Source organism: Acipenser ruthenus, chromosome 20 (assembly GCF_902713425.1).
Source record: "Acipenser ruthenus chromosome 20, fAciRut3.2 maternal haplotype, whole genome shotgun sequence".
Taxonomy (NCBI): Eukaryota; Metazoa; Chordata; class Actinopteri; order Acipenseriformes; family Acipenseridae; genus Acipenser; species Acipenser ruthenus.
In genome coordinates, this window is record NC_081208.1 from 11,039,406 (window position 1) to 11,063,577 (window position 24,172).

General features: G+C 44.1%; 1 protein-coding gene across 5 annotated transcripts; it reads left to right on the forward strand.

Moving 5' to 3' along the window:
• Positions 1-1,553: 1,553 nt before the first annotated feature.
• On the forward strand, positions 1,554-23,173 carry LOC117425516 (trypsin I-P1-like). 5 transcript variants are annotated; one of them, XM_058993473.1, is made up of 6 exons: positions 1,554-1,785; positions 11,296-11,369; positions 13,366-13,516; positions 15,882-16,023; positions 16,756-17,016; positions 21,588-23,173. In XM_058993473.1, the coding sequence occupies exons 2-6, from the start codon at positions 11,315-11,317 to the stop codon at positions 21,735-21,737; spliced, it is 759 nt and encodes a 252-aa protein (XP_058849456.1). In that variant the 5' UTR covers positions 1,554-1,785; positions 11,296-11,314; the 3' UTR covers positions 21,738-23,173. The 5 variants fall into 5 exon arrangements, with proteins under 5 accessions (XP_058849456.1, XP_058849458.1, XP_058849455.1 ...); XM_058993475.1 differs by lacking the exon at positions 1,554-1,785 and adding an exon at positions 4,546-4,564; XM_058993472.1 differs by lacking the exon at positions 1,554-1,785 and adding an exon at positions 8,467-8,632.
• Positions 23,174-24,172: the final 999 nt, after the last annotated feature.

Below are 24,172 nucleotides of genomic sequence, written 5' to 3' on the forward strand. Positions count from 1 at the left end.
GTTAGGGCTCTGGACTCTTGATCGGAGGGTCGTGGTTCAATCCCAGGTGGGGGACACTGCTGATACTTTACCAAGACTGCTCTAGTAAAAACCCAACTGTATAAATGGGTAATTGTATGTAAAAAATAATGTGGTATCTTGTAACAATTGTAAGTCACCCTGGATAAGGGCGTCTGCTAAGAAATAAATAATAATGATCAAGGTGTTAAAGCCATGCAAAAGCAGTACTTTTTTAAAATGAATAATTTAGTTGCCATTGGAATACCTAAAATGGACACTAGAAAGGTGATCTACCTGAGGAGGTGGAGGCAGGATTCCTTCACTGTGTTTCAATATAATCCCCCCTCAACTCTGTACACTCGCTGCACTTTGAATTTACTGAGGAAGTCTTGGCCACTTTCTCTTAATTTGAAAATTGACAACCATGCTTGTGTTACATCAGTTAGAAAGTACTCACTGGGGGCTAGAAATAAGAAAGGTTATAAACATGTGCACATGTGAACTCAGCATCACTGAAAAAGTAATCATGATGATCAATTTTCCTCAGTAAATTCAAAGTGCAGCAAGTGTATAGAGCTGAGGGGGTATCCCACTTGTAGCTTGTTCAGAATACCGCCGCTAGAATTATGGCTAAAACCAGGAAAAGTGAACATATTACCCCTGTTTTGGCCTCTTTACACTGGCTTCCTGTGCAGTATAGAATTGATTTTAAAATTTTGCTGTTAACTTACTAGGCCCTGAATGGATTAGCACCTAGTTATTTGCAGGAGTTACTGACCCCGTATCTTCCAAACCGCACTCTGAGATCACAGGATGCGGGGCTGCTGGTTATTCCTAAGGTCAACAAAAGCAACATGGGAGGTAGGGCTTTTTCTTGTAGAGCTCCTAAATTATGGAATGCTCTGCCTTCATTTGTCAGGGAAGTTGTGACCTTTACAGTTTTCAAGTCAAAACTAAAAACACACTTTTATAAAATGGCTTTCTTATCTTAGTGGGTTTTAATGTAACTTTAAAATTGCTGCTTTTGTATTATGTGTATTTTGACAGGATGTAAGGTGGGTCTTAGTCAAGGATGGTTTACTTGGTGCCATGACCAGGTGTTGCGATGTCTGGCCTTAGCATTGGAAGACAAGCGTAACATGGCCAATAAGTTGCCACCAGTTCCATTACACACAAAAGACAATATTCCTCCGTCCAGGAAAGCAACCACCAAGAAAAGGTGTTAAAACCAAGCCTCACCCAGGACAACTGTAAGCTGCTAGAGACTGGAAAATGCTGGCAGATGCTGCGTCGCACAGTGAAGAACTTATCTGAAGCAGCAGAAAGTAGCAGCAACTGGCTGTGGTTGAGACGGAAAGATTCTGGCTGGGGATCTCAAGCACAATAGAAAGAAAGCAACGCTGATGTACGGGTAAGTAAGCTGGGCTGAGTTGAGTGGGGGATGGAGGGGGGTGATGCTGGGATGCCAGAATGTCATGGGCTAGTCGACGAAACAAAGAGGACGGAAGGTGCCCACTTGAAGACCCCAGAGATGTACCCTTGTGACAAGAATGGCTGAGTGGGTGACGTCAGACCAGAAGACAGGAACACAAACGACAGAGAGATGTGGAGTTTGGTGGAGCTGAGCGAATGCTTTCGCTCAGCATTTAATGAATAAACAGACAGAAAATAAACGTTTGTAACAAAACACAAAAAACAGGACACGGCACTTGCGCCAAAATAAACAGGTAAACAAAACGGACTAGACAGTAAACAGACAGTGCACAGACAGACAAACGAAACACGGTGAGTGAGACAGTTATTTACGTTCTTACTTTCTTACTATTTACTTTCTCCTTCTCCACACTCGTTCTCCACTCACCGAACACCAACCCCCAGTGAGTGAAAACATGCAGCTTTTATGCAGTTGTACCGAGATTCGATTGCTAGTCAATCATTCAATTGGAATCTCGGTACAACTGCACGTGAATTAATTAAAGTGCAATTCCCCGTGCTCGCATATTACTTTTTACTTGCACGTGATGTGATGTGCCATCCCCGTGCCTAAATACAAATACACAATTTAAATACACGTGAAACACAGACCCGTTTATATCCCGTGTACCAATGACTATACACCAACATTTACATACGCACGCATACATACACAAAACACACAAATGCACACAGGGGCGGGGCACTTTGCCACATATACCCCCCCTTGTGCGCAGCACACATGGCCTCAACGGCCACCTCCCCCCTTAAAAACCCAACAGTCCAGGACAAAGTCTCGGGCTGGGAAGGGAGGCTTCAGTGGGCCCTTGGCTGGCAATGCTGTCAGCACCCCTGCCGGTAGTGGCACGGCTGACAGCCTGTTGGTCCCGTCCTGCAGCGAAAAAGCTGCGGGGGCAGGTGGTCCCCCGACCTCCCCCTTCTTCATAGCCGGCAGCTCCCTCCTGTGGGGCTCCGGCCACAAGAACTCCTGCAGCGAAACTGCTGCTGGGGAAAGTTGTCTCCAGACCTCCTCCCCCTTCTTCGTGGCCGGCAGCTCCCCTTTCTGGGGCTCCGGCCACCGTACTCCCTGCGGAGGTACGGGCAGCAGAGGCAGCTCCAGCTCCTCTGCTCCTGGCGGTGGTGGAGGCAGAGGCAGCTCCAGCTCCTCTGCTCCTGGCGGTGGTGGAGGCAGAGGCAGCTCCAGCTCCTCTGCTCCTGGCGGTGGTGGAGGCAGAGGCAGCTCCAGCTCCTCTGCTCCTTGCGGTGGTGGTGGCGGAGGCAGAGGCAGCTCCTGCTCCTCTGCTCCTTGCGGTGGTGGTGGTGGAGGCAGAGGCAGCTCCAGCTCCTCTGCTCCTGGCGGTGGTGGATGCAGAGGCAGCTCCAGCTCCTCTGCTCCTGGCGGTGGTGGAGGCAGAGGCAGCTCCAGCTCCTCTGCTCCTTGCGGTGATGGTGGCGGAGGCAGAGGCAGCTCCTGCTCCTCTGCTCCTGGAGATGGTGGAGGCAGAGGCAGCTCCTGCTCCTCTGCTCCTTGCGGTGGTGGTGGCGGAGGCAGAGGCAGCTCCTGCTCCTCTGCTCCTGGAGATGGTGGAGGCAGAGGCAGCTCCTGCTCCTCTGCTCCTTGCGGTGGTGGTGGCGGTGGAGGCAGAGGCAGCTGCTGCTCCTCTCCCTCAGGTGGTGGAGGCAGAGGCAGCTCCTGCTCCTCTCCCTCGGGTGGTGGAGGCAGAGGCAGCTCCTGCTCCTCTCCCTCGGGTGGTGGAGGCAGAGGCAGCTCCTGCTCCTCTCCCTCGGGTGGTGGTGGAGGCAGAGGCAGCTCCTGCTCCTCTCCCTCGGGTGGTGGTGGAGGCAGAGGCAGCTCCTGCTCCTCTCCCTCGGGTGGTGGTGGAGGCGCTGCCGGCTCCTCCGACAGCGGGGGTAGGGCTGGTGGCGCTGCCGGCTCCTCCGACAGCGGGGGTAGAGCTAGTGGCGGGCGTCTCCGCTGGGCTCCCTTCAGCAGCAAAAACAGCGGCTGCTGTGGAGCCTGAGCTTCACGCCCTCGTCCCTCCCAAAAAAAAATAGGGGTTTGGGCCTTCAGCTCCTCCCCTCCGGACACAGGGCGCACCGACTCCTCCCTCTCGGGCCGTGGACGCACCGACTCCTCCCTCTCGGGCCGTGGACGCACCGACTCCTCCCTTTTGGGCCGTGGACGCACCGACTCCTCCCTTTTGGGCCGTGGACGCACCGACTCCTCCCTCTTGGGACGTGGACGCACCGACTCCTCCCTCTTGGGACGTGGACGCACCGGCTCCTCCCACTCGGGCTGTGGACGTTCGGGCTCCTCCCACTCGGGCTGTGGACGTTCGGGCTCCTCCCACTCGGACTGTGGACGTTCGGGCTCCTCCCACTTAGGCGCAGGACGTTCGGGCTCCTCCCACTCAGGCGCAGGACGTTCGGGCTCCTCCCACTCAGGCGCAGGACGTTCGGGCTCCTCCTCCCCTGGCTCCTGCTCTGGGCAGTCCTCGTCCTCATGCCCATATGCAATGCACATGGTGCACCACCTTGGCTCCCTCTGCTTCCTCCTCATTTTTCCCCCTCTCTGCCTCCTTCTGCTAACCTTCCTCCTTTGGGCTGGTTCCTCCTCCTCTTCCTGGAAGGGGCAGACAGCCACCGTGTGCCCATACACCCCGCAGGCAAGGCACCAACCTTGGTCCTCCAACCTGCCGAGGAGATCCTCCAGCTCACTGCAGCCGTCTCTCCAGTTCCAGCCTTCCATTTTTTTTTATTTATTTTTTTTTTATTTACTTTTCCACAAAAAAAAAAACTGCGGTTCCCGCTCTGGCCTGAGCCCTGGAGGCGCTGTTGTCCCGGTTCTGACACCACGTGTGACAAGAATGGCTGAGTGGGTGACGTCAGACCAGAAGACAGGAACACAAACGACAGAGAGATGTGGAGTTTGGTGGAGCTGAGCGAATGCTTTCGCTCAGCATTTAATGAATAAACAGACAGAAAATAAACGTTTGTAACAAAACACAAAAAACAGGACACGGCACTTGCGCCAAAATAAACAGGTAAACAAAACGGACTAGACAGTAAACAGACAGACAAACGAAACACGGTGAGTGAGACAGTTATTTACGTTCTTACTTTCTTACTATTTACTTTCTCCTTCTCCACACTCGTTCTCCACTCACCGAACACCAACCCCCAGTGAGTGAAAACATGCAGCTTTTATGCAGTTGTACCGAGATTCGATTGCTAGTCAATCATTCAATTGGAATCTCGGTACAACTGCACGTGAATTAATTAAAGTGCAATTCCCCGTGCTCGCATATTACTTTTTACTTGCACGTGATGTGATGTGCCATCCCCGTGCCTAAATACAAATACACAATTTAAATACACGTGAAACACAGACCCGTTTATATCCCGTGTACCAATGACTATACACCAACATTTACATACGCACGCATACATACACAAAACACACAAATGCACACAGGGGCGGGGCACTTTGCCACAACCCTACTTAGCTCAATCCAGACGGTTGTCATGCTGATGCGCTGGATCACATTAGTTTACTGTAAAGCTGATTTCCATTACACGAGAGTAGATGTTAAAACTTCATGCTGATTTGAACTCGGCTCTCGCCAAGATAAGCACCAACTAAGACGTAGCTTTACAGTAAACTAATGTGATCCATATGCATCTCCATCCATTTACGTTTCCTTCCATATGATGATGTAGATATCCTTCTGTCTGGTGTTAATGGCTGAAGTGTAATGCTGGCTCCAGGGATCAGCTTATTTTGCCTCCCTGGCGCATCAGCACACACAACGGCTGCGATGCTGGCTCCGGGGATCAACCAAAGTGCGGCCTCCCCAGCGCATCAGCATGACAACCGTCTGGATTGAGCTAAGTAGGGTACATCTCTGGGGTTTTCAAGTGGGCACCTTCCATCCTCAGTGTTTCGTCGACTAGCCCACGACACCTCAAGAGGGCTCGACGGTGATTCTGGCGTCCCAGCTTCACCCCCCTCCGTCCCCCACTCAACTCAGCCCAGCTTACTTACCTGTCCCCAGCCAGAATCTTTCCGTCTCAACCACAGCCAGTTGCTGCTCCTCTCTGCTGCTTCAGATAAGTTCTTCACTGTGCGACGCAACTCTTGGCCACTGAATCCGACGTCTCTGAGAAACCGGGTTGTAGAGTGTGCCACAAATCCTCGACAACCCACTTCCACTGGGTAAACCCGAACTCTCCATCCTCGCTGTTCCACTTCAGTGGCTAGTTGAGCATACCGCAGTTTCTTCCTCTCATACGCCTCATCTACAGCGTCCTCCCATGGCACTGTTAACTCTACCAGGTGAACAAGGCGTGCTGATCCAGACCACAAGACAATATCTGGTCGAAGGTTAGTGGTGGCAATCTCAGGTGGGAAAATAAGCCGTTGACCAACATCTGCCAGCATATTCCAGTCTCTAGCAGCTTCCAGTTGTCCTGGGCGAGGATTGGTTTTAACACCTTTTCTTGGTGGTTGCTCTCCTGGGCGGAGGAATGTTGTCTTTTGTGTGTAATGTTTTGATGGAACAGGTGGCAACTTATTGGTCATGTTACGCTTGTCTTCCAATGCTAAGGCCAAACATCGCAGCACCTGGTCATGGCGCCAAGTAAACCGTCCTTGGCTAAGAGCCACCTTACATCCTGTCAAAATGTGCCTTAATGTTGCAGGTGATGAACACAAAGGACATGAGGGATCCTCTCCAACCCAGAGGTTTAGGTTCTGTGGTGATGGGAGAACATCATATGTTGACCTGATGAGGAAACTGATCCTGCTCTGTTCCATTGACCATAGGTCTTGCCAGCCAATCTTGCGTTGTTCCACACTCTCCCATCTCATCCATTCTCCCTGTTTGGCCTGGGAAATGGCCTTTATACACCTCATCCTCTCCTCCTGCTTTTGCACCTCGTTGACTACCAGCTTCCTTCTTTGAGCTGGGGCCGCCTTGTGCCATGTAGGAGGAGTTGAACTGAAACCAAGACCCCCTCTTCCATGCTGAACTTGCCCCATGATATCACCAATTCGAAGGGCAGCCTTTGCATCTTCCACAGCTTTCTTTGCCGCCCACTTTCTTCCAGTTTTCAACACAGGTGCTGCCTCCCTTACGCATTTATCGCGTGACTCTACTAATGTCATTTCCAGTCTGACCTTGGCGCACTTAAACTCCTCGGTTAGAGCAGAGACTGGTAGCTGCAGTATTCCTTTACCATAAAGTCCCACTCTGCTGAGGCAGCGTGGAACTCCCAACCATTTCCTGATGTATGAACTGATTAAAGCTTCCAGCTTCTCTACTGTTGTCAAAGAAACCTCGTACACAGTCAGTGGCCACAGCAACCTCGGCAGTCTTATTTGGCGCTTATCTTGGTGAGAGCCAAGTTCAAATTTTTAACATATCATGTAATGGAAAGCATGTTATTTATATGGTCTGATTGTGGCAGTTGTATGTGTGACATGCTATACAAATGTATTGTGGTTTGTTCTTTTTTTCTGCTATGTACTCTACAGTGCTTTGCAATACTTTTGTATAAAAAGCGCTATATAAATGCAATAAATAAAATAAATAAATAAATAAACAGTGATAGGACATTCTGTGACTGATGGTTGTAGATAACAAGAAAAGACCTGAAAACAAAACTACAAATAAACATCTATATAAATATAGTAGCAGAGAACATGACACAGTACTTCAGGGAATTCCCTCATGGCCTATTTTGAGAATTACACAACAAATCCTGCCCTTTACTTGTAGCATTAGCTACACTTGTGCAGCAGTAGAAGTTTGCTGCCTGCTATACTTAATTGAATGGCAGAAAACCTGGCCAGGTTATCAAAGTTTAATTGAAGCTTATTAAGCATTTATATATTAAAGCCACAAATGTAATTTTTCCTGGTAGATGCTGAAAGTTATTGAAATCTTTATATATTCTGTTTTCCATACATAACATATTAGTAATTATCCATACATCTGTTCTCCTATTTATCTTGTTAATTGTTTTTAAGTGTCCTTATAGCAATGGCCTGGTTCTACTTAATTGATTATCTTTGTCTCATTGAGCCATTTGCAATTTCTTTATTACAGGCACCTATCTGGTTAAGAGGGAGTCAGTTTTTGTGTAGAGAGGAGAGAGGAGAGAGGAGAGAGAAGAGAGAAGAGAGAAGAGAGAAGAGAGAAGGGTGTAGGGTGTAGGGTGTAGGGTGTAGGGTGTGGGTTTGTTAGTTAGAAAAAGTATTTTCAAGATACTGCTTTTGAAGAATAAAAAAAAACACTTAGGCAAGAAGTGTATATCAAAAAATGGAATCAATGCTATAATTAACTTCTTTAGCTGAGTTTGAACTTTGCTTCAGCAAATGAATAGAGATTTATTGAAGTCTTTATGTCCACCCTCTGGATTCCTGTTCATTGTCTCACCAAGCTGTTCCTGTTTTACCCTCTGATTTAAAAGGATTATTCGTCCGAGCTGCCTCTACATTGGGAAATCATTTATTGGACGGACATTTCCAAACCAGGGTGATTTTGCTGTTGTATCGTTTCCCAAATGCTGGGTGAGATCAAACCTATTTACTCTTTCTGCTGCTAGATTACTTTTCTTAAATCAACTTTCTATATATTCTTTTTTCTACCAGTTTTATTGTTATCCAGTATATCTATTCTTTCTTTGTGGTTTGTTTTCACCCCATGTTTTATTTCTTGAATTGGGCACTCAGCTCACCTACCTTATAATATATGGCTTACTGCGGGTGGGAATATAATTGCGATTAGGTAATAAAAATTATTTTGATTTACCTCTGGAGGTTGTTACATTACTAATATTTATCAATAAGGAAACCTCTCTGGTTACAGCAGCTGAAAAACCCTCACAAAGTTCCCTTCTCATGCTGCAATTCCTTATTAGAACCTGCCAGAGTCACTGAGGAATGGGCATGTGCCCCTCTACAATACTAATAATATCCTCTGCTGTGGGAATTACCTGGAGATAACTGAGCTTCTCTTTCGTTAGTGCCCTTCCTTCAGCTCAGGACACAGAGCTGCTTTGCGGGGCTGTCGTGGGTTTTGTTCTTCATTAAAGACAATCTAACTTGGGGCCATCTGTCACACAGCTGACCTGCAAGACCCATGGCAAATGAAAGGTAACTCTGCAAGCTATGGCCTGTAGCTTATATCAGGTTGGACGGCTGTTTGCCCAGCCCTGAAACGACATGGCATGGACTCCACAAGGGGCTGGAAGGGGTTTCAAGTCATGTTAATCTATTCAGTTTGATTGGATCAAATGGAAATGACGTCACATTCAAATATTAATACCATTTTATAATTATTATCCAACCATATATTATACACAATATTTTCTAGTATGCTGTGTAAGACACAGCCAGTAAGCACATTCATGTTTAGGATGCTGTGTAAGACACAGCCAGTAAGCATGCTCATGGTTAGCTGCTCTGGCCTTGGCTTGGATTGTAAAGCAGCTGCTATGATATTCTACATTTTAAGGACAACGCTGCATTGAATATGCACCAGTCTCAGCAGTCACCACTCAGGACAATCGAGAACACATGCTCCACTGTCATTCCGCATTGCTATGGTATTTAGGACCGCACTGAAATTTTGAGACGGATTGCTCATTGAAATCCATAGCATGTTATTAAAGAGGACACAATGATCTATTCAGGGATCCCAAGATATTTAGTGAGAGAGTCTGAGTGACAGTGTGTGTGTTCTGCTAGGAGAGGTCTTGCTCATTAAAATATATTGTATAATTTTAAAGAGGAGAAAAGGATCTCTTGAGAGATGTCTGGTATTTGGTAAGTACGGGGTCTGAGTGCTGTGAGGGAACCTGCTCTGGAAAGGCTCTATATAAGTGCAGTGTTGTTGTTGTGAGTACGGGGACTGAGTGCTGTGAGGGAACCTGCTCTGGAAAGGCTCTATATAAGTGCAGTGTTGTTGTTGTGAGTACGGGGACTGAGTGCTGTGAGGGAACCTGCTCTGGAAAGGCTCTATATAAGTGCAGTGTTGTTGTTGTGAGTACGGGGTCTGAGTGCTGTGAGGGAACCTGCCCTGGAAAGGCTCTATATAAGTGCAGTGTTGTTGTTGTGAGTACGGGGTCTGAGTGTTGTGAGGGAACCTGCTCTGGAAAGGCTCTATATAAGTGCAGTGTTGTTGTTGTGAGTACGGGGACTGAGTGCTGTGAGGGAACCTGCCCTGGAAAGGCTCTATATAAGTGCAGTGTTGTTGTTGTGAGTACGGGGTCTGAGTGCTGTGAGGGAACCTGCCCTGGAAAGGCTCTATATAAGTGCAGTGTTGTTGTTGTGAGTACGGGGTCTGAGTGCTGTGAGGGAACCTGCTCTGGAAAGGCTCTATATAAGTGCAGTGTTGTTGTTGTGAGTACGGGGTCTGAGTGCTGTGAGGGAACCTGCCCTGGAAAGGCTCTATATAAGTGCAGTGTTGTTGTTGTGAGTGAAGAGAATGGGCAGTAAAATCCCAACCCCAGTCTTTCTGTTTCCATAATTTGTGTCGGTCCTATAGATTGAGAGAAAGAGATACTATATAGATCAAGAGAAAGAGAGACTATATAGATTGAGAGAAAGAGATACTATATAGATCAAGAGAAAGAGAGACTATATAGATCGAGAGAAAGAGATACTATATTTAAGACACATTAGTATCATTTATCATGTATCCCTGCTTTGATATTTACTTGTGATTATCAATATTCTTTTGTAGTATATATATATTTGATATACTATTATCTCTGTCAGATAGTATTTGATTTCTCGTTGAATAAAGTGCACAATGAGCAATGGAGAGCTCTTAAAGGCTTCTTAGCAGTGAAGTGACAATGCTGCAGGGTGGGGCTCTTTGTCTTATATTAGGTCACTCGTTTTTAATTGTGTTTCAGTTACACTGTAGGCATCTTTCATTGTATATGATAATAGCAGCAACACAGATACAGTTACATTATAAAAAGTAATAAACTAAATCCCAGGCACTGCAGTCTGAGAATTGTCCAAGGCAGTGGAGGGGAGAGGTGAGGACTGGATTAAACACACACCTGTTATATATTTAACATTGTTTAAAGTACATAACTTTAGCTAGATTGTGTTTCATATTGTTTGTATAAGGTATTTAGAAATGTAGCCTTTGTTAGATTTTGTAATCAGGTAAAACTACACATAACAGTACATTGAAAAAGGTGCTAGCCAAAACATGTGTCTGTTTGACTTAGTGTCTTACAGTTTAACCTTACAATTCTGATTTGAAGCAGGGATTTTATAATAACTTGATGATCGTTACAATTCTGATTTGAAGCAGGGATTTTATAATAACTTGATGATCGTTACAATTCTGATTTGAAGCAGGGATTTTATAATAACTTGATGATCGTTACAATTCTGATTTGAAGCAGGGATTTTATAATAACTTGATGATCGTTACAATTCTGATTTGAAGCAGGGATTTTATAATAACTTGATGATCGTTACAATTCTGATTTGAAGCAGGGATTTTATAATAACTTGATGATCGTTACAATTCTGATTTGAAGCAGGGATTTTATAATAACTTGATGATCGTTACAATTCTGATTTGAAGCAGGGATTTTATAATAACTTGATGATCGTTACAATTCTGATTTGAAGCAGGGATTTTATAATAACTTGATGATCGTTACAATTCTGATTTGAAGCAGGGATTTTATAATAAATAACTTGAACGTTTTTTTCTTTAAAGTTTTACATCATGTAAAAAGATCTCAATTAAAAATAAATGACATTTTGACATGTTTTGTTTTTTTCAGTTGCAGATGAGAATTAAACATGGATGTACTCTATTTGCATATAACAGCTCTTCTGCTGTTGTTCGTTTTAAGAGGTAATATACGTTATCCTTGCACAGTATCTAGCTCAGTGTGTTCAATTCCTTTTCTTCTTTCTTTTCTTTACCTGTTTATCATGTTTGCATTCATTCAGACTGCTTCTTATCTCAATCCTCAATTCTTTTGTGTTGCTGATTCTGTGTCGAGGTGCTTTGCTGTGAGTTCAGGAGCTGCTCTTCAGTTCCAGGTGTCTGTCACAGATAGATGTAACACTGGTAGATTAGCCAAACTGTCTTTACATTAGTAAGTGTTACAAAAGGAAATGGTATCAGCAGTGTCTGAACACTGGCTAGCGCTAGATTCCGCAGTGTCTGAACACTGGCTAGCGCTAGATTCCGCAGTGTCTGAACACTGGCTAGCGCTAGATTCCGCAGTGTCTGAACACTGGCTAGCGCTAGATTCCGCAGTGTCTGAACACTGGCTAGCGCTAGATTCCGCAGTGTCTGAACACTGGCTAGCGCTAGATTCCGCAGTGTCTGAACACTGGCTAGCGCTAGATTCAGCCAGCAGTGTCTGAACAGTAGATCGGTGGTGCACCAAATTTTTATATGCCGCCCCCCCCCCCCCCCCCCCCCCCAACCTCCCGTTGACACACACATTAAAACATTATAACTGACCTTTTATATTATACCAGGTGTTTTTTTCCCGATTTCGTGTAAATCGTGTATTTTTTCCTAGATTTAACCCCAAAAAAGTCCAGATTAAGCTAAATACATAAGAGTATCACAACTCCGGCATTTAAAGTCAGTTTATTAAATCTTTTTTTTTTTTTTAAACTTGGCGATTCAACATTTACCTAACAAATACATCTGAAAAACATTATCGTTCAGCAATTAATTAAAAAAATAAATCTTAAATCTGGTTTTTCACAAAAATATATATTTTTCCAGCTAAATCTGAAACTAACATGCAAGCCCACGCCCATTGACGCATTTGATTTGGCATTCTATGCTGCAGAGTTGCCATTACACACTGACTTTTTAAAGAATGTGTTTGTTAACATTTATGTATTTTGCTAAATCTGGACTTTTTTTAGTTATCTAGGAACAAATATGCGATTTACATTAAATCTGGGGGGGGGGAAAAAGCTGTTAAAACATTAGTGCTTTTTTTACACTTGTCGCCCCATTACATGTAGCTGTTATTTCAAGGCAGGCGAGTGGAACAGCTCCTGAACTCGGGTGAAAGCACATTAACACAGACTTTCCACTCACAGTGAAAATGAATTGTGACGATACCTACTATTTACATTTAGCATTAACAATGCTGTCATGTTTGGTGTCATTATCTGTTTTAATAGTTATTAAAGACATATTTGAGTAATCCACAAGTTATTGTGTTAATATTATTTGTTCTGTGTGCATTTAAAGAAAATCACTGCTGTTTGTTTTGTAATCTGTGTATTCTTGTTTAATATAACTGCAGGATATTAAAGTATATTAGTGTTTCTAAATGCAAATTGGATCTGAATCATACTTTCAATTGCTGTATTTTTCACTGTGGATCAATTGCCCACTCCATAATGAATTTTATTATGATTATGTTTATTATTATTATTTCAACTGGGACTAACCGAATTTCATGCATATCTTGCGTTTCATCAGCTTCTCTGAGGTTGTTTGTAACTGAATTTGTCTCTTATTGTAGTTGTGTTCTGCTCTTGTAAGAATTTCTCTCTGTCTTCCTCGGATCAAACTTTAACACCGCAGGCCACTGTTTGTTTGTTTGTCTGTTGTGTTGTGTTCATGTACGGGTAGAAACAGAATTCATTTTGAAAAGCTGACGTCAGACGTTTGCCGTCTCAGTTACTACAGGGGACGGTAAGTTTATAGGAAAACTGTAAATCACCACCTACAAGAAGAGAACACAATGTTCAACTACATCACAGTTTTTATTATTAGTTAATGGTTCCATAATTCAAATGTCTAACCTTGTTCCAGGAACTGATAAAATGAGTTGCTGATGTGAGTTTCCTTTCCCCTCTTTGTTTAGGATTCTGTGAGCAGAAGATCATTGGGGGGTATGAGGTAACTCCCTACTCTATCAAATACCAGGCTTCCATCCAGTTCCGATCCTCACATTACTGTGGTGGGACCCTGATTCACCCCCAGTGGGTCCTGTCTGCAGCCCACTGTCTGCGGCCGTGAGTTTACCTTTTTCTGATATTGTCATTGCAATTGTACAAGTCTGTGTTCAGTGATGGTGAGTTCACAAGTCACTGTTCAGTGATGGTTAGTTCTCAAGTCTGTGTTCAGTGATGGTTAGTTCTCAAGTCACTGTTCAGTGATGGTGAGTTCACAAGTCTGTGTTCAGTGATGGTGAGTTCTGAAGTCTGTGTTCAGTGATGGTGAGTTCTCAAGAATAACACTGTACTGCACTAACATGTTTGTCTTAAACTGTACTGCACTAACATGTTTGTCTGTAAGTAACATAACTTTCTAGGGGACCCCTGTTAGAGGGTCACTGTCCTGAGCCACTTCGAAAGTAGGGGCTAGTAGTTTACAGTCGCATACACATGTATTGTCACACTATGCTTATTGTACCACACATATTGGCACACTATACTTATTATACCACATTTCAAGGTAACAGTTTAAGGACAAACATTTATTAAGCTTTGACCACTTTTTAATATAACAAAAAGTGAAATATTCGTTCATGACAAATATTTGTTCATGACAAAAGTATTGCCACCCCTGCTTTTAATATTTTGTGTTCCTCCTTTTGCTTTTGTTACGGCTTTCAAACATTTATGATCATTTTTAACCTGTATGTTACATCTTCTTGGTGAAATCTAGGCCCATTCTGGCATATTTCCTTCAGATCAGACAGACTGGATACACAATTCTTGGCTACAGCTTTTTTCACATCAGTCCAAAGCATTTCTATTGGATTGAGATCTGGTGATTGTGACAGAACTTTTATCTTCGTTTTCTTCAAGAATTCCAGAGTTGAGGAAAATAAACTGTCTTCCAATCCGCCTACGAGCAGATGGTATCATTGTACTTTGTAGAATGGTTTGATAGATGGCTGCAATAACTCAATCTTCAGTCACATCAATGTCCCCCGTCCCTGAACTGCTAACACCCCACATCATCAGTGGTGTGTAGTCCAGCCAGAAGTTCTGGTACTTCTATCTGTAGGTAGAACCTTGACTTAAGAATTAACTTGAGAACATTTACAGATCTGTTATGAAAATGCTTAGCGCCCGACCACTCTAATTTCGGTGCCTGGGCATCAAGAAGCAATCTATTTTCTGTCTGGAAATCAAATTAGTATTTCCATTGAATACGCCCGAGGAAAAATCAGTGTCCGATTCCCTACGTACCAGTTTTGACGGTACGCTGTGAATTGGCATCTCTGATAACTGGCGCGTATTTTAAATGTTTGCAGAGTCATATCTCCCGCACGATCGTCTGATTCAGTCAGTCGTCCTTGTGATGCAGTGAAGAGAACATTAGGGATTTCTATTACACACTACAGTACTACTTTAAGAAGGCGAAGACAGATGACAGCAGAAGTCTTTAAAAATAAATTTCAAAAACAAAATTGTTTTACTTGTACTGATAGTTATTAAATGTGTTATTAAATTGGTGACGAATAAAAAATAATTGAACGTTGTGTGATTTGTAATTTTATTGGATGCAGAGGTCCAGAAGTAAGAAGGGGAGGGGGGGTCCTTTTTCAGTCTCATTGGACAAGAGAATTTAGTTCAGATGCTTCAGATCCCTGTTAATGTTTCTTGGCATATTTAAGACAGTTAGTTAGTTTTAAGCAGTGAGGTCTCCGTGCACACAGCTCTTCTGTGTTCAGGTGCCTTTCTACAGTTCTTTGGTGCACTATTATGCATGATGCTTCTAAATCTTTCTTTAAGTCCTTGGCTGATAGTCTTGGATTTTTTTTTAGCTGCTCAGACGATTCTCCTACCTGCTGTGCCAGTACTTTTCTTTGGATCTCCACTTCAAGCATTTCAGTTGAATAACTGTTGAATTAATTGAGTGAGGATTTCATATTTCTTTGATTCTGTTTTGTAGGCATTTCCTTTGTTGTAGTTGCTATGGTGATTTTCTCAAACATGAATCCAACTCCTGTGTCTTGACCATCTGCTTGGTTGCCAATATGTTTTTCTTCAATAGATGTTGGAATTAGTTACCACTTTTCTGGCTATTGACTTTATAATGCAGCTTAATTACTGTGTAATGGTTTTCATTCAATGAATATATATTTCTATTAGTTCTAACATTTTTACAGACTTTTAATGTAACAGTACCAATACTTTTGTCATGAAAAATATTGGTACTCTTCTTACAGTATAAAGATTATTTGAAATTGTGAGTTTTGGTCTTTGTCATATTACTAAGTGGCTAATGTTCACTAAATGATTGAATTATTGTGCTTTCTTAAATGATCTTCTACAATATTAAGTACAGGGTGCCTTTACTTTTGTCTGTGACTGTTTTACCTTTTACAAACTTTGAAATAGTGCTATATGTGCTGTGTTTCTGTAGGGCCAAATACCTCAGTGTGGTTCTAAGTGAACACTCTTTGGCAGAGAATGAGGGCTTTGAGCAGGTGATCAATGTTTCTAGAGCTATTGTTTATAACTACTACAACCCATCCACATTCAACGGTGACATCATGCTGCTGAAGGTAAGTAATGTGTCAGTCCCACAAACATATTGTTTTAAAGGAAAAAAACACCTTTTGTTTCCATTCCCTTATGCAAGTCTACCATGGTATTTTCGTTTTTGCACTTTTGCCTGCTCTTTCCATGGGTAATACCATGCATTAACTGTAATGTACCCTGGTTTACATGCGCTTTACATACCTTTTGCTTTTACTATGGTAAACTTTTATAAGGGTTCTGCAATTGAATTCTTCTTGAAAGCGTGCTTCTATATGTATGGCCCTGCGAATGCTTGCAGCAGTAACAGGTTATAAATGATGACATATCTGTGTTACAGTTCTGTTATAGCCTTGAAGGTGAAATAGAACATTGAAAAGTGCTTTGAGTGAAATAACCACAGCACTCACTGAACATGTATGTATTGTGTTTATATATAACAAGTACAAAGTATAGAAGATAGTGTATGTTTAAGCCTAAATATACTCAGACCTTCTGTACCATTCTTGTCTTAGCATGCCCTCTGGTGGCTAAAGATGGTATACATACTTCTCACTAGCCACTTTTGTGAATTGAAAGGTAAGGGAAGAGTCGGTTACAGATTGAATTAAGGAACATTTTCACTGTAATAAACCCTATTTTACTGCAGAGCTGATTGGGGTGATTTTCTACATGCTGTGATTCAGTTAAGACGCCCTCCTACCTGTTTTTTTGTTCATTCTTGGGGTGATGAAAGGGTTTGTTGTTTGTATTTTCAGCTTGAACAGTCAGCTCATCTTAATGCCTATGTTCAAACAGCCCCCCTTCCCGAGTATTACAGTTCCATCCCTCTAGGCACTGTGTGCACAGTGAGTGGATGGGGGGTGACCTACGTCTACAGCTACACCCTGTCTGATGACCTCCGAGCAGTCCAGGTCCCTGTGATCTCTCCTAGCACCTGTAATATCATGTACTTTGGGAAAATCACAGATAACATGGTCTGTGCTGGATCGTACACTGGAGGAAAAGACTCATGTCAAGTAAGTTGTGTGTTTTTTTAAAACAGATTATTTAGGAAATTGGGTGTATCTGAATTTAGTGCTTATGAAAAGCGATGGGCAATTGAACTGGTTACATTTGAGTCCGCTTGTGACCTGATTTAACCCTTTGTACATGCATCACCCTGCAGCGCCACTTACTATAGCCCCTATGTGAGTATTATTAGTCTATCTTTCTGTGGCACTGCTGCGATGTGTGTGGGGGTGGATGCCGTCGTGCCACAAATGTTAGATTTTACTCTACAATGTTCTGTTGTCTGTATACAACATTCTACACAAGCCTGCATGCTTTAAACCCTTCATAGCATGAGACTGTATTTACATTCCTAGACGAAGTAGCTTCATATTTCATTGTGTTCATTTTTAGGCCCCCCATTCAAAGAACTGAGCACCTGTCTGTCCTCTGTCTTTCACACTCTGCATGGTGAGCACAGTAAGTGCCTTGCTTTTGCACCTGTGCGACTGTCCGGTTGTTACAGGGTTATGAGGTCTCTCTGTACAGTATGCTGCACTGGTTTTGACATCGTTGTAGCTATCAGAATAGTGCCATACATTCCTCATCCATGCACTCCTACTGCTTATAGCTCTCAAATGTGCAGTTTTGAAAGAAACGCCACTTCCTGGTGGGTGGAATTGTCCCCACCCCTTCACTGGCATATTTCCAGTCAATAACCAATCATCTGCTTTGCCTATTGACTGACATGCTTTCAGCCAGTGACATGCTTTGACCCAGAAGACACTGTTGGGATAAAATGAAGTAAAGCAGTAACAGACTGGAAAGGGAAAGGCAAGCAAACTGTGAACTTTGTGTAGTACCAAATGTCTGTTTTAAAATGAAAATCCATGTTTGCTATAGCGTGTTTCTTTAGAAACTGCACTTTGAGAGCTATGTAGCGAATGGAAGTGCACACTGGGTAAGATATATATGGAGGTTTTTTGTTAGGTAGCTGAATTCAGGAGCTGCTTTTCTCTTCTAGTTGCCTGTCATCTGCAGTGTCTTTGTATTGGTAAGCGTCAATACAGGCAGTCTATTGCTGCAAAACTAAAGGAAACAAACTGATAAACAATCAGACTGGTTAACACACACTTACACAGCATTGTCCTTCCTAGGAATGAACAGCTCAGTGTGACGGCACACATCACTGACATCTACTGTAGAGCTCCACACTGCAATAAGAACAGCTCAGTGTGACGGCACACATCACTGACATCTACTGTAGAGCTCCACGCTGCAATAAGAACAGCTCAGTGTGACGGCACACATCACTGACATCTACTGTAGAGCTCCACGCTGCAATAAGAACAGCTCAGTGTGACGGCACACATCACTGACATCTACTGTAGAGCTCCACGCTGCAATAAGAACAGCTCAGTGTGACGGCACACATCACTGACATCTACTGTAGAGCTCCACGCTGCAATAAGAACAGCTCAGTGTGACGGCACACATCACTGACATCTACTGTAGAGCTCCACGCTGCAATAAGAACAGCTCAGTGTGACGGCACACATCACTGACATCTACTGTAGAGCTCCACGCTGCAATAAGAACAGCTCAGTGTGACGGCACACATCACTGACATCTACTGTAGAGCTCCACGCTGCAATAAGAACAGCTCAGTGTGACGGCACACATCACTGACATCTACTGTAGAGCTCCACGCTGCAATAAGAACAGCTCAGTGTGACGGCACACATCACTGACATCTACTGTAGAGCTCCACGCTGCAATAAGAACAGCTCAGTGTGACGGCACACATCACTGACATCTACTGTAGAGCTCCACGCTGCAGTAAGAACAGCTCAGTGTGACGGCACACATCACTGACATCTACTGTAGAGCTCCACGCTGCAATAAGAACAGCTCAGTGTGACGGCACACATCACTGACATCTACTGTAGAGCTCCACGCTGCAATAAGAACAGCTCAGTGTGACGGCACACATCACTGACATCTACTGTAGAGCTCCACGCTGCAATAAGAACAGCTCAGTGTGACGGCACACATCACTGACATCTACTGTAGAGCTCCACGCTGCAATAAGAACAGCTCAGTGTGACGGCACACATCACTGACATCTACTGTAGAGCTCCACGCTGCAATAAGAACAGCTCAGTGTGACGGCACACATCACTGACATCTACTGTAGAGCTCCACGCTGCAATAAGAACAGCTCAGTGTGACGGCACACATCACTGACATCTACTGTAGAGCTCCACGCTGCAGTAAGAACAGCTCAGTGTGACGGCACACATCACTGACATCTACTGTAGAGCTCCACGCTGCAGTAAGAACAGCTCAGTGTGACGGCACACATCACTGACATCTACTGTAGAGCTCCACGCTGCAGTAAGAACAGCTCAGTGTGACGGCACACATCACTGACATCTACTGTAGAGCTCCACGCTGCAATAAGAACAGCTCAGTGTGACGGCACACATCACTGACATCTACTGTAGAGCTCCACGCTGCAATAAGAACAGCTCAGTGTGACGGCACACATCACTGACATCTACTGTAGAGCTCCACGCTGCAATAAGAACAGCTCAGTGTGACGGCACACATCACTGACATCTACTGTAGAGCTCCACGCTGCAATAAGAACAGCTCAGTGTGACGGCACACATCACTGACATCTACTGTAGAGCTCCACGCTGCAATAAGAACAGCTCAGTGTGACGGCACACATCACTGACATCTACTGTAGAGCTCCACGCTGCAATAAGAACAGCTCAGTGTGACGGCACACATCACTGACATCTACTGTAGAGCTCCACGCTGCAATAAGAACAGCTCAGTGTGACGGCACACATCACTGACATCTACTGTAGAGCTCCACGCTGCAATAAGAACAGCTCAGTGTGACGGCACACATCACTGACATCTACTGTAGAGCTCCACGCTGCAATAAGAACAGCTCAGTGTGACGGCACACATCACTGACATCTACTGTAGAGCTCCACGCTGCAATAAGAACAGCTCAGTGTGACGGCACACATCACTGACATCTACTGTAGAGCTCCACGCTGCAATAAGAACAGCTCAGTGTGACGGCACACATCACTGACATCTACTGTAGAGCTCCACGCTGCAATAAGAACAGCTCAGTGTGACGGCACACATCACTGACATCTACTGTAGAGCTCCACGCTGCAGTAAGAACAGCTCAGTGTGACGGCACACATCACTGACATCTACTGTAGAGCTCCACGCTGCAATAAGAACAGCTCAGTGTGACGGCACACATCACTGACATCTACTGTAGAGCTCCACGCTGCAATAAGAACAGCTCAGTGTGACGGCACACATCACTGACATCTACTGTAGAGCTCCACGCTGCAATAAGAACAGCTCAGTGTGACGGCACACATCACTGACATCTACTGTAGAGCTCCACGCTGCAATAAGAACAGCTCAGTGTGACGGCACACATCACTGACATCTACTGTAGAGCTCCACGCTGCAATAAGAACAGCTCAGTGTGACGGCACACATCACTGACATCTACTGTAGAGCTCCACGCTGCAATAAGAACAGCTCAGTGTGACGGCACACATCACTGACATCTACTGTAGAGCTCCACGCTGCAGTAAGAACAGCTCAGTGTGACGGCACACATCACTGACATCTACTGTAGAGCTCCACGCTGCAGTAAGAACAGCTCAGTGTGACGGCACACATCACTGACATCTACTGTAGAGCTCCACGCTGCAGTAAGAACAGCTCAGTGTGACGGCACACATCACTGACATCTACTGTAGAGCTCCACGCTGCAATAAGAACAGCTCAGTGTGACGGCACACATCACTGACATCTACTGTAGAGCTCCACGCTGCAATAAGAACAGCTCAGTGTGACGGCACACATCACTGACATCTACTGTAGAGCTCCACGCTGCAATAAGAACAGCTCAGTGTGACGGCACACATCACTGACATCTACTGTAGAGCTCCACGCTGCAATAAGAACAGCTCAGTGTGACGGCACACATCACTGACATCTACTGTAGAGCTCCACGCTGCAATAAGAACAGCTCAGTGTGACGGCACACATCACTGACATCTACTGTAGAGCTCCACGCTGCAATAAGAACAGCTCAGTGTGACGGCACACATCACTGACATCTACTGTAGAGCTCCACGCTGCAATAAGAACAGCTCAGTGTGACGGCACACATCACTGACATCTACTGTAGAGCTCCACGCTGCAATAAGAACAGCTCAGTGTGACGGCACACATCACTGACATCTACTGTAGAGCTCCACGCTGCAATAAGAACAGCTCAGTGTGACGGCACACATCACTGACATCTACTGTAGAGCTCCACGCTGCAATAAGAACAGCTCAGTGTGACGGCACACATCACTGACATCTACTGTAGAGCTCCACGCTGCAATAAGAACAGCTCAGTGTGACGGCACACATCACTGACATCTACTGTAGAGCTCCACGCTGCAATAAGAACAGCTCAGTGTGACGGCACACATCACTGACATTTGCAGACAAATTGAAAACTGTTTTCTTGAGAATAAAATGCTTGTTTTTTCGACAGGGGGACTCTGGGGGACCGTTGATCTGCGATGGTGTAATTCAAGGCATTGTTTCCTGGGGAATAAGCTGTGCCAATGCACGCTTCCCTGGGGTTTACACAAAGGTGGCCAACTATGTGCCATGGATACAACTAGTAATAGCAAACTACTGAGCAAGAGCGCCTGGTCCCAACAGCACCTGTGTGACGTCACATTGCAGAGCTAATTAGAGTGTTTTGAATATTTCTTACAATGTAATCGCAATCATGTACACAACCCTCCCAGCTGACACATGAAGACAGCAGCATTACTGGCTCCCCACTCAAACCACTTGCTTATTTAACGCAGTCTCCCTGAACAGATAAATGTCTTCTGATGAATGTACATGTAAATCAGGAATGTTAATAACTCAATGCAGAAAGACTGGGCAGGACCTTTGTCCTGTTCTGGACAGTCTCCATTGCATGAGCCCATTTCTCAATGAAGAGCAAAGGCAGCCAGTAGTTCTGCAATATTCATCAGTCTGAATTGAGGGAATGTTGTATACATATGATGAAAGTGTATCATAATACTATCATTTTTGGGGTGGACATTTAAAGGACATTACTACTTGAAGAACTAGACATGCATAGGCTATTACATGAATATGTTATTCTCAATAGATACAAGTCAGATTCTCCTCGTACATTTGACATATTTCACCAAGCGAAGCGAGCTGCCACATTTACATGCACATGAAGATTAGAAAGGAAATACTGTAGAGCACTTTAGCCTCCCAGCCTAGCAGCTTCATAAGTATCAATTCCATAGAATAGAACATATATACATCAACTCAATAGAATAAGGAGAATGCGTCTCTTAAGGGCATTTTTGTGTTAAGTAAGTAAAGGGCCAAGATTGGTAATATTTTAATGGGTTGGATTATTTAGATACATCTATAACCCATCTGCAGGCAGTCGCCATTGTTAATCCCAGAACAGTGCCCTCTAGTGGTACACACAATTCTGCAGTATTCAGGAACCTGACTTCCCTCATAGAGGTTTAGCAGGGTATAGCATGGCTTTCCCATGGGTAATCATGTTATCTGTTCTTTTCCACAGTCCCCACTGATTACACATGCTATCCTGTGTGTTACCGTGTCTTCATTATGCTTCACTACACTTTGCTGTGCTTTAATCACTCTTGTAAGGGCTGAACTGAACACTCATTGCTGTAAATGTGTTTCCAGTTTGGTAGACATGTTCCATTAGTGGTTCCACTGTGATGTGCTTATGGGGCCCCTATGAGATGTTGCAAGTTGAAAATGTTTTGGCTTAAACTTGATGTCCAACAGATGTTGATGCCCAACAGATATCTGTAAAGTCCCACTGATAAGAGCCATTAGATGGATGTTAACTTCTTAATTCTTCTCTACAGATTTGATTCAGAATGTATGGCTCTGTATAATGTATGTATAATCAGCTGCTCAGTCTCGCAACAATTGTATTGATCTGATTGGCTATAGTTGACCAATGGTGTTTGGAAAACATTTCTTCAAATATAAACCTGTGGGAAGTGGTGAAAATAATCAATACATAGTCATATTAAAAGTGTACCTTTTACCTTTGTTTGTATTTAGTAGTGAAGTTAGTAGTTATGTTCCTACGTCTGTAGTGATACCTCGTACCTTTTAAATAACCCTGCATACTGTACTTGTCATTGTGTGTTGTCTTCAATATGTTTGCCTTCATCTGTTACAATGTTCTGTCCTCTAGAAATAGCTAACATGAGGGAGTCTTTAATACACGCTACAGCCCTACATGATAACATAATGAAGGCGTTTATTTTATTTTATTATTTTTTTTAATTTAGAGTGACCAGTTATTATTTTTATTTATTTTCCTCCAATTTGGAATGTCCAGTTATGCTTTTTCCCCCACACAGCACAGATGTTCTTAGGGTGTGTGACATCCTCCGATCTCACAAGCCTAATTATAATTATAAAGCCAGAATCGCTTTTACGCTGAGCAATCTAGAGGAGAGGTGGGCTTGCTACCGATCCTGGAGAACAGAGAGCAGCCCTGCCTCTAATCCACTCTGAATGTGCTCCGTGTCTGGCCAGTAGGGTTTGCTGTTGCCTAATGAGGAGAATGAGTTCCTGCCTGTTTCCCATCCCCCACCCAGGGAGCGTCAGAGCCAATGTGACGCCCCCCTCTGTGTTCCCAGGAAAGTTCGGCCTCTTTGCACAGCCTGGACGCGAACTGGCGCCGTCCAAGCTGTGTGACTCATCCTGCACTCCCAACAGCAGCGCTTTAACTGGATGAGCCACTCAGGGACTGTAATGAAGGAGTCTTTAATACACAATGCAGCCCTACATGATAACATAATGAAGGAGTCTTTAATACACAATGCAGCCCTACATGATAACATAATGAAGGAGTCTTTAATACACAATACAGCCCTACATGATAACATAATGAAGGAGTCTTTAATACACAATACAGCCCTACATGATAACAGAATGAAGGAGTCTTTAATACACAATGCAGCCCTACATGATAACATAATGAAGGAGTCTTTAATACACAATACAGCCCTACATGAGAACAGAATGAAGGAGTCTTTAATA

Excerpts from the sequence above, each read along its gene's own strand:
- LOC117425516 (XM_058993473.1), top strand. The coding sequence starts at position 11,315 with ATGGATGTACTCTATTTGCATATAACAGCTCTTCTGCTGTTGTTCGTT. Across the intron at positions 11,370-13,365 it reads GCTGTTGTTCGTTTTAAGAG|GATTCTGTGAGCAGAAGATC; the intron begins GTAATATACGTT and ends CTCTTTGTTTAG. Across the intron at positions 13,517-15,881 it reads GCAGCCCACTGTCTGCGGCC|GGCCAAATACCTCAGTGTGG; the intron begins GTGAGTTTACCT and ends GTGTTTCTGTAG.